General features: G+C 36.6%; 1 protein-coding gene across 1 annotated transcript in view; it reads right to left on the reverse strand.

Moving 5' to 3' along the window:
• Positions 1-13,228, reverse strand: part of PRSS12 (serine protease 12) — a 74,756-nt gene that overhangs the window by 52,339 nt on the left and 9,189 nt on the right. Inside the window, exons 2-4 of the mRNA XM_032146373.2 lie at positions 7,257-7,395; positions 4,553-4,731; positions 785-935 (exon numbers count right to left, since the gene is read on the reverse strand). Of these exons, the coding sequence (XP_032002264.1) occupies positions 785-935; positions 4,553-4,731; positions 7,257-7,395 (469 nt within the window). The remainder of the gene's footprint in view (positions 1-784; positions 936-4,552; positions 4,732-7,256; positions 7,396-13,228) is intronic.

The following is a 13,228-nucleotide window of genomic DNA, read 5'->3' on the forward strand; positions in this document are numbered from 1 at the left end:
TGAACACAATGAACAGGGAAGAACAGGCCTCCCATCATTGGCTCCCTCAGTGCTAAATGAAATATTTTTAAATTCTGAAGTAAATGATTAACTAAATGAAATATTTTTAAAAATCTGAAGAAAATGATTAACTTTTAAAAGATCCCCCAACATAATTTTAGAGAAACTTTGAGGCTTGTTATACCAATGTTCAGAATCACTAAACAGAGGGATTAGAAGGTCTAAAATTATAATATTCCAGAATAATCCCAACTGAGTCAACTTGGAATGTTGATTTTCAGACTGCTGTTTTCATGACATAGGCTTCCTTTCCAACCCTACAGGGGAATTATTTCCTTTGTACATTAATAAATATCCTTTGTTCTAAGCACATACCTAACAAGGAAGTGTAGTTCAAAAGTTTAGACAATATTTCATGACTAGAAGTTAAATTTGAGTTACAAGCTAACAACTAGTTTTTCATCATATGGAATTTGATTAAGTCACTATAGTTTACAGTGCTGGTTACTACCTGGGAGTAACGTAAAGACTACTAATGAGAAGTAGTAAAAGCTTAGATTCTTAGTGACATAAAATCAGCCTAATTCAGATACAAGCAGGTTAAACCTACAGAGAGTACATGTAACTGCTCTTCAGGAAGCCTACAGCCCTACTACAAAGATCAAAAGGTAACTTGTTCTATTTGTTCAAGGAAATGTGCAATTTAAACAAACAGCAACTGCCTTTGGGTATGGAAATAATAAGATTCAAAAGTTTAAGCAAAACAAGAGTAGTAAAAACAAACCTGAGGCCCAGCTGCCTGCAGATCACTTCTGCATCGGCATCATCCCATTGGTCATCACAGACGGTTCCCCACTGGCCAGCATGGTAGAGCTCCACCCGGCCTTCATGCACACTGCTGCCTCCAGCAAGGCGAATGATGGGGAACGTTGGGCCTGTGGAATGTGAAATTAAAAATAAGCAAAACCTATGCATTTACATTGATTGATAAGATTAGGTATATTCTATATTTTTTGCCATTCTCAATAATTAAATAATATTTATTAAGCCACACCAGTGATATGGACATACATATATATATCTAATATATTATAGTAATCTTGGCCAATTAAAATATCCCAAATTGAATTATATGAATACAAATAACTCTTAGGAAGAAATGTGTTTAAATTCACTTTTCCCCAACAACCTCAGAAACTAGAAAAGGCACACTCAAAAGCTGCGCATTACTGGAAACGTGTTTGATTTTTACAGTATTATGGTGGTGGCATTGTTTTTATTTACAGTAACTTGAGCATTACCAATATGTCATTATTAAGAATGACACTTATGTCTATAACATACTTGTTTTCAGTATAGAATTATTTATGTATTTGTAGAAATCAAGTCAAAGTTAATATCTAATTCGTTATAACAAGTTGCTGGACATCATGGCCAGTACCTCAACAGAACAATATTGAAACTTCATTTGGGCATGAATCAGCTCATATCCATTTTCGCTGATAAGGACCATCAGATGTGACTACCTTCTCATAATCTACAGCCCTGAGCTAGCCCTTGTCAGACTGTGAACTTCTCTGTCTCTTCTCTGCCCTGGATAAGACAGCATACTAAGGGACTTCCTATTACATTGCCTAATTTTGTCTTCCTGAGAGTTTTTACTTTTATCTAAAATAGTCACTGATTTACTGTTTACATGTCAATTGTCTCGCTCCTCTTGACTAGAATGAGGATAGAAATACTGTGTTCCTTTACACCTATGTATTTCAGGTACCTAGTATATAGAGGCATATAATAATTATTTATTGACTGCCTCAACTGACAAGCAATGCTAAATAAACCTATAAAAGATACCCCAAACAAGAAAAAATAATTGGCAATATCCATTCATTAATTTCTGATTAACAAACAGGTATCAGACATATGCCTTGTACAAGGTGTTATGATCAGTGCTGCAGGGCATTCGAAGGGACACTAGACAGACCCTGCCCTCAGGAAGTTTACTGCCTAAGGGCGTTAATAAAAGGAGTACAGACAAGAGATTATCAAAAAACCCTACAGTGATTCAGAAGCAAAGGACCTTACTCATGGTTGGGGGTACTTAGGGAATCACTTGTGAAAAAGCTGTTTTTTTAAGAGGGCCAAGATAGATGGGATTTGGAAGTCAGAGATGAGGGAAGCGTGTTTAGGCCACTTGAACATTATGAACAAAAGAAAGACGCACAAAGCTGAATGTGTCTGGCAAAGAGTAAGGCAGTCTAATTTTACTAGAATAAAGGATGTAATATGGTAAAAATTAACAGGTTGGTCCTCTATTATGAAGTCTAGTTGTACTTTTTGCCAAATACTAATCATTTATCTGTATGAAATATGTTTCTAATTTTCCACAGTGTAGCAGTCAGTAAACGGCATTTGGATATTCACACTTAAATTCAAATATCATATTTGAGTTTTGTACATGTGCTGCCAAAGCAAGCACTCATATTTGAGTTTTGCTGCAGAAATTTAGATTAGTGACTATCTGCATATACTGTTTACTTGTATAAGTTAACTAGCACTTACAATTTGTTAATGGATAAAGACAGGTTTAATATATATGGCTGAACGATGGTAATATAATTCTCACAAATTATGATGTTTATTTTTCCTTTAAAAAGCTTACAAAATACAGAGAAAAAATACAGAAAAACATGTATACATTTCTTAATATATTTTTCCCCACCTGTTAAGCTTGGAGAAAACAGAAAAACAAAAATTTTTAAGAGAAAATTGAAAACCATCTAAGACCTAGACTGTTTATGGCATACCACCTTTCACTTTTCTATGTTGTGTTTTATTTTAAAATGTGGTTTCTTTTCTTTTTGGATGACTGTTAAAGTATAAAAAATACAGAAAAGCACAAGGACAAGATTTAGTTAACAGCCCCATCCTTCCAACAAACACAAAAATCATTTGAAAGAAAATTCAGTAAATCAATGGACTCATATTTAGCTTATAGACAATTAAACTCCCCACATGTTTTCATTTAGATTGCTGCTGTTTTCTGTTTCCAAGCTGTATGCAATCTTCTACTTTGCAAATGTTGGAAAAGCTACAAATACAGAATGACAAGATACTAAGTGTAATTCCCAGATTTCAGGGAAGTATACTAAAGATCTATCACTATCCCTTAAGGTGAACTCAAATGTTCGCTGACTTCAGCTATACAACTCCACATTCTCATTTAATCTACCATGAGAGAATCTTTTTAAATTCTCACTTCTAATTTATCATAACTTTCTATATTTTATATATGTTTATAGATGACCATAAAATTATCTTTGCAACCAGAATATAAACAGATGAATAGATTATAGAAGGTGGAAGGAGTAAAAAATGTAGATAGATATCCTGAAAAAAAATTATAATTATTTTTAAAATCTTTTACTTTACTACTTGAAAAACATTTTATCAATCAGGTTGAGCATAGAGTAAAACCAATAATCTACAAACAGCAATAAATTATTGGGCCCAGTTCACATCATCCTTGAAGCAGCATTGGATTTAGCAAAAGTAGCATTACCCAAAGGTAGAGAACCAAAAGAAGAAAAGGGAAAACTTACAAGACATCAAGGTTTAACGTATGCCTCTCCCAGTAAAAAAAAAAAAAAAAAAGGATTACAGCTCTCAGAGCATACACCTGGACTATATCCCTCCATTGGCTCTTCCAGCCAATCCAGAGGAATTACTCCAAACTGGGTCTCTCTCTGTTTTGTGGTAGGAGCTTCCTTATTCCTCCCCCTGATACTTGTACTCAAACAAAAACCACTGCCCTGGGCTGACTGCTACCATTCCAAGTCCTGGTCATGCCGCTATCACCAAGGAAAATGCAAAAACGGATACCGTGAGAGTATGGGGGCTTCAGGTTGTGATCATTCATTAAAATACACCATGGTACCCAGAAAACTCTTTCACCATCTTAAAGGCAGTTGTTCCTTCCTCTACTTCCATGAATATAAACATATCTGTACACTGAACCCATACTGATAATTACCACATACCTACTCTATGGAGCTTGGAAGAAGCCCTCATTCAAGCCAACAACCCATTTTTAGGGAAGGTGCTCTCTACAGTCCCAAGAACACTGATGCCATAATTATATTGCATTACACAAAGTGAAAATATTTTGTTGTATTTGTTGTATTCTATATTTGCTTTCATGATTACTTTCCAGCTTGATTCCATCATAATTTTCCACGACTAAAATATGTGTTTCATATACAATATATTATACAGTATATATATATAACATATAGAGTATACAATATTTATTTAAGCAAATTATATAAAATAGAAAATATGTTAAAAATGAGATACTATTGGAAAATCAAATGGAATTCAAATTAACCGTACTCATATTGAAGACTAATTAGATGGTAAAACATTTTGACTCAGACTTATTTCTATAATTAAAGTCTTTAAGGAAATGATTTAACTAAGATACTTTCATCATCTGGAATCATGTTTAAAACATAATGAAAGTAAAACAACAGAGCTTTTTTCTTTTTTTTACCAGGGGAAAAGCTACACGTGACAGCAGCTGCCATCTTCTGAGGACACACCCCACCCTGCCAGATGTCTTTTTCACAAAGCAGTATATTTTCTTCATCTCCTCGGCAACGGACATTGCTCCAATAAATGGGAATAAGGCCCAGTCCAGAAAACGGGGTTTGTTTTGCTATTCCTTTTCCTCTGGAAGTACAATGAGAGATATTAGGTTTATCAAATGTAGGCAAAACTTTTTATCAAAACATTTGGGTTTGAAAAAAATGGAAGAAATCAACAAAGATGAATATGGAAGAAAAGAAGAAAGAAAGAAGAAAAACACAAAAGACTACATAAATTTCAAGGAAATCAAAACATCAGATCACAATATGGGTTGCCTACCTATGGAATTCTTTTCATCAATCTTGAATAACTACTTTATGTGCCTTTACCATCAATGACTGATTTAGAAGAAAATGGCCAAGTACTGCAGACATAAAAAGTAAGGCTGTGTGCAAGAGGTGTGTCACGAGCTTCAGTGAGGCTTGGACTCCAGTCTGGACTCAGCTAAAAGTCATGCCAAGCTGCAAGTAACTTGAAGGCTTTGTCTTCTAATGTGTCAAAAGAAAAATCTGGATGCTTGAAGATTCTTTATGACTGTAATATTCCAGGCTAGCATTTTCAAAATTACTATTACTACATCAAGCACAATAATATCACGGGAGGCAATCCATTTATAATTTTTAAAACCTTACACTGTATATAGTATTTGCCAGCATGACTTTGAAACCAATTAATAAAATAGCAACATGCATCTCTTTCCAAATACCAGGAGAGTATTTTTAAAAGAAAAAAATGAAAATAATAGCATACAGATGGGCTCTGCTTTTAGCTCATCTAATCCACATATTTTTGTAAGTAACCTCTGCTGTGTACAAACTGGCATTAAATTTTAAAAAGATGAAATGCTTATCTGATTAACATGGTAATCTCTACAACTGTCTCCATGCTGCAGCATTCCATCAACCAAACTGTAAATATTTGGAGTATATCTAAAATGTAAATGTGTCTTCACAGCAATAAAGCTGGGTTTCTCTGATTTTATCGTGCAATTCCTTTTTTTTAAAATGGACTACTGAGAGATGATACTACATAAGCAGCTGGATCAGCTTATCTGAAGTTTGTTTGCAGAATAATAGTTTACATACTTTCATCAATCAAAAGACTAATAAACCACACAGTAGTTCACACCTCCACTACAGCGTTCTTGTTTCTTTGTATCTCACAGAAAATTTTATTCCTTTCTGATTTTCCGGGATAATAAAAGCACAAATAGGTATGTATATAAAGGAAGACATTGACATCAGCCTACAAATTTATTACATCTCTTGCCCCTCAAAGGAAAAAGCATGAAATCAACATTCTTTGTGACCTGCCCACCTGCCAATGTCTGTTTGCCAGACTAAGTATTCATGATAAAATCAGTAATTAACATTTCCAAGCACCATAACACTTTGTAGGCTCTGGCCTTACTCCTTCTTTCATCCTGATTTATATCAACTCATCAAAATAATTAATTTTAATTTACTATAATAACCCTATTTATTGCTCTAACAGCATCAAAAATCTAAGCAAAATTTAGGCCTTCAAGCTTTGCCTCTACTCAATACTCATTCCTCAGCTTCCTAGTGGGAAGACAAGAGAAATCTGGTAAATTAAAGCTCTACTTCTTCCTTTTGTGTCATCATATTACCACTCTGATTATTAATGCAAAATACTTGCAAACTGCAAACTTCTTTTTTTTTTCAGTCTTTTAGACTGTATTTTTTTATAACAAAATATTTTCCATGCTTTCTAAAGATCTCTGGTGATAAAGGCCAAGAAAAAACATATGTTAGGTGCTCTTAGAAAATATAAAGGAGACACAAAAACAAAAGAATAAGAAAAACAAAAATAAAACCTGTTGTCCCAAAAAGAAGCCTTCTGCTCCTGGTGAAACTCTATGGCACAAGGAATAAAGATGCTGGGACTGATGAATTCAAAATACACTGACTTGTCGTAAAGACAGTGCCTAGGGTTACAGTGGAGCCAGTTCCCAAGCTGGCAGCTCCTCAGGACAGCAGGACATTGCCAGAGCTGACAGAAGCTGCCATCTTCCACAGGACTTCCTCAGCAACAAAACCTAAGGCCTAGGACATCACCACTTCCCCATCAAGGACAAGGGCACAGGTAAACATTGCCCCTTTCACACACAAATGGAACTCGTGTGTGCATAAAAGTAGAAAGGTAAAATCAAACGACAACAACAAGTTAAGGCTGTGCTAATTAATTAATTATAATTAATAATTAGAATAATTATAATTAATTCATTATAATTCTAAGAAATTATAATTTTTAGAATCAAATTCTTGGAATTTGTAAAGGCAAAACTTGCTTCAAAGGCCTCTGTATTTTGTTAAAGACAAAGACCAAAAGATGCTTTTAAATTTGCCCACTTAGTATTTGCCCATTTTCCTAGTTCAGCCCAGGTAGTAATATGTGAAGTACATTTGCATGTGAGAGAATTCATTTCTTCCATTTGGGGCCCTTTCTTTATAGTTCTTTTGTGAAAAGTGAGAAGGAGGAAAGTGACAGTAAGAAACAAAGATACAAGCTTTACAAAGCAATGACAGGCACCCAGCATTATTCTCAAATACTAACAGACTGATTTGGTCAGGGATGGGTACACTCACCCCAGCTGCAGCTGGTGACAAATGACTGATGCATCAGAATCATCCCAGTGGCTGCTACAGACAGTGCCCCAAACTCCACTCGCATATACTTCCACTGTGCCTTCAAACTGATTTTTGCTGCCACGAAGTCGTACTGATCCTAAAGTGGAAAAGAATCCCAAAATCCTTTAATAGTAAATAATCATCTGAACATATTGAGCCAGTCCTGGGTTAACATGATTTTTAAACTTAAGTAGTAAGGGATCCAGGCAGAATGATTTAGCCTCCACTGTGTGTGGCATGTGTTTCTTCCTTTAAGTGAGGATTTAGCAAGCTCCTTCTTTTTTTGTAATTAACATCCTGATGTCAATGCTAATTATATTTTCTTTTTTATCTAGGCAAACAGACAGTGCTATTATAATTTTTTTCTTTATTCCATTATCTCCTCATCAAGAAGCAACCACTGTAATTTTCAAAGGGGGAAAAAGTAGAAGAGTATGACTAATACCAGATCTTGTATCTCAAATACTAGATTACATCACATATGAAGTTTTTATGATTTATTACCTTCCTCTTCTCATGAGGTCATCAATAAGAAACACAGAAACAAAATTAAATGTTCTGCATATGAATTAGCTATAATTAGCTGTGTTATATCTTCCATTTGATTTGTTCATCCACTAAGGAAAAATAAAATGTTTTCCCCTCTTAACTTTCAGTAGTAGTCATTAAAATTCTGAAGATTATGTCCATAATCTTCATTTTGAAAATATTGCCTAATGCTAGTCTTGGAAAAATAGCCACTAGGTAGTATGTATAATTGAATGCCCCTGGAAACACCTCCTCTAATATACCACACCCAAAGAGCTGCCCAAAGTCCACAATTTAAGTCATTCCTTTCAGTCTTTAAAAGAGCCAAGATTTAAATTCAAGCACCCTTGGGAAAGATAACACTTTGGTCTTATCCCTTAAGTGTGGTTCAAGGACCTACATTCCTCTTCTCATTGGGGCTGGTTCCAGGGCAGGCACTGGGAGGCAGCAAGTGGGACAATTGAGCAGAGACAGAATTAACCTCAGACAACTTAAGAATTGCATAAAATTCTGTTTAAAATCACCTACAATGGCCTCTATTTCATAGGTAAGAAAATTAAGAAATTAATTTAAAAAATCAATCCTACCCAAAAAATCTAGCATAATTTGCATATTTCAAAGTTATGTATGGCTTCACAATAACTTCCAAAAATATTAGATTCACAAAGTATCCATCCATTTCATTTGTACAGGCTTAGTCATCCACCACTATTATTTTCCACATCATCATCCTTTAAAAATGTAAGCATTTAAGAAAAACATATTATATTTCTCATGACAAAAACAAAGCCTCATTTAATTCAAACAAAAGGCAATAATAAATGGAGGCAAACATTGTACAGTACTGCCAAATCCTGACTATTCAGGAATGAACAGGGCATGGGTCATTCATATGACAAATCATCTAAAACTCATTCATATATTCTAAACTTCTTTAACTCACACTAAGCAAGAGGAAGTCCTGCCTATCTCAGTGAAGTATGAACTACAGAATATTTTTAAGGAAGTATTTCTGAAGAGTTCAACTGATCTTTAATGATTTTTTATACCACAAAACCTCTTCTACAGAGGCCCACATAATATTATGCACATCACAAATGCCAGCAGTTTATTTTAGTCAAAGAATTCATTTGTTTACCTCAAGCAAACTTTATTTGAATTGATATTTAATCTATTATTTCTTTACTAATTCCTACCCTTAATCACGAAGTTACTCAGGTCAAAAGGGCTGGAAGATAGTTCTAGTAATGAAAACAAAGGGAATGTGTACTTATGCACGTTAAGTGATCATAAGATTTAAAATAGTGCCTACATCAAAAAGCTATCAAGAAGAAATGATGTACACATAGAATCTAAATCATTGAGGCACTTAGAGGTGAGAAGGAGAAAATCCTGAGTAAAGTATAATTATGACCATAACAATATAATGGCAATGATAGAGCTGGAAATAGTTTCCAGGTCAACTATCAGCTGCACCATCATTTTCTCTAATGCTCCAAGCACACTGTGAAAGCCTGGATTCATTTAGCTGTATCTGCTATATGGCAAGAAATGTGCAGTGCTCATCCAATTTTCCTTTAACAAATGAATACAAATATTTGCAATTCTTAAAAGGCAATTTGCATGTCAATGACTAATGAATTCTATGTCAGATTCTACTCCAGGCACAGCCAGCCCCAACACACACCTTCCTAACAGTGTCCTCCACATGGTTTATCCTTTCCTAAGGGCCATAAAAATGTCTATTCTGAGGAAACCATCTACCTAGGACTCAGAATGAGTATTTATATCATTCTACAAAGCTCAATTCTTCTAATAATTATTTGAAACATCTTTTTTAAAAACAGCATTCAAATATGCTCTAAAAGACTAAAAGTTTGAACACACAATTCATTCTATTGGAGCCAAGAGCACTTTCTCTGCCTTCTGAAGGTTCACTGACAAGAGGCATATTATTAGGATAAAAGGCATATAAATTTATTTGATCGTGGTTTTACGTGACGTTGGAGCCTTTAGAATGAGGACCCAAAGCTATAGGGGATATTGCCCATTTTTATGTTCAGGTTTAACAAAGTGTGGACAGCCACGTAGAAATATGTTTGGACAAAATGGGTAGGACCTAATCTCAATAGACTGAGTGGGGAAACCTAGTAAGGCTGATCAGTTTAGATTTTTCTTGGCCTTTTTGAGTTTTGTTTTGTTTTTTTCTGGGTATGGAGAAGAACCCTCTCTGGAATGGGGGGTCTTATGACATGTAATCAAACAAGGTAGATCAGATAAATTTTTAAGGCCAGTCTTTACACAGAAAGCTGGGACATGAGGGGAGTTGAGTAATATTTTTAGGTTTTACGGCTGATTGTGGAAACAATGGGTTCCGGTGTCTATGGCCCACCTTGGAAAAGAGGAATTCTAGTTTCTGCGGCTAGCCTCAGGGGAAAATGAAAGGCCAGTGACAGGAAAGTAGGAAAAGATCAAAGGAAAACTTGTTTCTGAGACTACTTCTGAGGCCTTCGTTTGGGGATATCATTTTCTGAGACCCAACACTATATACATTTAAGATAAGTAATAGTTTTCATTTGTTTTTTGGCTTTATTTTGTTCTTGCTGCATTTATTCTCTTAGAAAAGCTGAGGTGGTCAAGATCTTAAAAACTATAATTTATGGCTGGACACAGTGGCTCACGCCTGTAATCCCAGCACTTTGGGAGGCCGAGGCGGGTGGATCACCTGAGGTCGAGAGTTCGAGACCAGCCTGACCAACATGGAGAAACCCCGTCTCTACTAAAAATACAAAATTAGCCGGGCATGGTGGCACATGCCTGTAATCCCAGCTACTTGGGAGGCTGAAGCAGGAGAATCACTTGAACCCGGGAGGCTGAGGTTGCGGCGAGCCGAGATCTTACCACTGCATTCCAGCCTGGGCAACTAGAGCAAAACTCCGTCTCAAAAGCAAGCAAACAACAACAACAACAAAAAAACTATAACTTATTTCCTTCTACTTATGGATGAAGAAGCTACAGACCAAAGCAACTGAGCAGTTACAGAGCCATGATCAACTATCTCCTAGTTCCCTGCCCTGGTTACTGACCTTCTACCTCCAAACTTAAGCAAAGACCCTGAAATACAATAAGTACCTTTCAAAACTTCAGATATTACTTTATGCATTATACCATGTTAGTGTTCACCATCCTACTGAAAATACTGCAACAAATCCACCAAATCTTGTATGGAAATAAGCCAACTAGGCAGAGAAGCATAAAGTAGCCTGAAGTTTCTTTACACTGTGGAACAGGAGAGAAGTGGCTTTCTGGTGCTCCTATAGTTGACGCAGATCCTCCAGTAGAAGCTGATTTGTCCCACAGCTGTACAAAGTTGTGGGAGGACTATGAACGTGTATGTGTACACATTTGCACAAATGTATAGGCACACAATTACACAATGGAGAAAGGAAAATAACCTTAGCTAAAAGAAATCCGCGAGGCCCAAAGCTAACCAAGTGAACTAATTTCTATTGCTGTACCTAACAATAAAGTGATTTGCATAAATTGTAGACGAAATACTTTGTTTGGCAAATATTGTTCAATTGTCCAATTTTTTATTATTAAGAACTGATCCCTCACCTTCCGCCCACATTCTCCTACAGCAACCAACCATTCTTCCATGCTCTAGTCAGAGCTTGTGTCCCTGGACCACACCCCAGTGTGTGTGATCCAAGGTTGCACTGTCTTAAAAGTCTCTCAAGTGCCAAGTGCACAGAAAATACTCTATTCTACATATTTCTATCTTTAAAATGCGTTAAGAATAATAATTTAAAGTCTCAAGCAGAGGTTTTAGGTCAATTATATTAAGCATTATAAACATGCAGACCAAACTAGTAACGGAAGAAAGTCTGGAATTGTACCACTATGCGTGATGGCATGTCATGCAGTGGAGGCCCCAGAGTTCCCGAAATGAACGGCTACCAAAAAAGAAAAAGGTCAACTGTCTGCTGGTGTTATAAATATTTAAAGGCAAAATGTTCCAATGTACAACAATGTTCAGAATTCTACTATGTTAATTCCTCGACAAAAATGTTTAACTGTTAAACATTTACAGTAAAATAGTTTACAACTGTTTTCCTTCTAAGTACATAGGCCTCCGGTTTTATAAAGGAAAGAAAACATAAAAGCTTCGTGTAATAGAAATTTGCTTGATGGGCCGGGCGCGGTGGCTCACGCTTGTAATCCCAGCACTTTGGGAGGCCGAGGCGGGCGGATCACGAGGTCAGGAGATCGAGACCACGGTGAAACCCTGTCTCTACTAAAAATACAAAAAATTAGCCGGGCGTGGTGGTGGGCGCCTGTAGTCCCAGCTACTCGGAGAGGCTGAGGCAGGAGAATGGCGTGAACCCGGGAGGCGGAGCTTGCAGTGAGCCGAGATCGCGCCACTGCACTCCAGCCTGGGCGACAGAGCGAGACTCCGTCTCAAAAAAAAAAAAGAAATTTGCTTGATGGACAACTTTGCTAGAAAACAGGAATTCCCCAAATAGAGGGACAGACATTCAAGAAGAGTTCTCTTTAACCATCTTACCAGTCTCAGTCAATACAGGTAAACTAGAGAACAGCCGACTGGATAAAAATTCCCTTCACGAGTCTCATTGGCTTCTGAGCTTTAAGATTTAAGACTAAGGCAAGACACAGTGGCTCACACCTGTAATCCCAGCACTTTGGGAGGCCAAGGCAGGAGGACTGTTTGAGCCCTGGGGTTAGAGATTGGCCTAGACAACAGAGTGTGACACTGCCTTTACAAAAAAAAAAAAAAAAATGAAAAATTAGCCAGGCTTGGTGGCCCACGTGTGTAGTCCCAGCTACTCGGGATACTAAGGCAGAAGGATTGCTTGTACCCAGGAGTTCAAGACTGCAGTGAGCTACAATTGTGCTACTGCATTCCAGTCTAGGTGACAGAGCAAGACCCTGTCTCAAAAAACAAAAAACAAAAACAAAAGCAAAACAACCTTCCTTTCCATATTCCATATGTGAAGGAAACCTAAAAGAAATAGGAGAAAAGGAACCAAATGAGTCAACTATCTTCATTCTATATACCCAGCTTATTCCAAAATAAAGCAAATGAAAAGATATCCCTGTTTAGCCTGGATAACATAGCAAGACCCCACCTCTACAAAAATTTTTAAAATTAGCTGGGTGTGGTGGCCCAGGCATGTAATCCCAGCTACTTGGGAGGCTGAGGCAAATGATCGCTTGAGCCCAGGCATTCAAGGTTACGATGAGCTATGACTATGCCACTATACTCCAGCCTGAGCAACAAAGCAAGACCCTGTGGGGGAAAAAAAAATGCATGCCTGCCTATTTAGTTAACCGCTCATTAAAATGTACTTATAAAATAGTATTCCTTAATTTAAAGAGAA

The sequence above is a fragment of the Hylobates moloch genome, unplaced genomic scaffold (genome assembly GCF_009828535.3).
Source record: "Hylobates moloch isolate HMO894 unplaced genomic scaffold, HMol_V3 SCAFFOLD_3, whole genome shotgun sequence".
Taxonomy (NCBI): Eukaryota; Metazoa; Chordata; class Mammalia; order Primates; family Hylobatidae; genus Hylobates; species Hylobates moloch.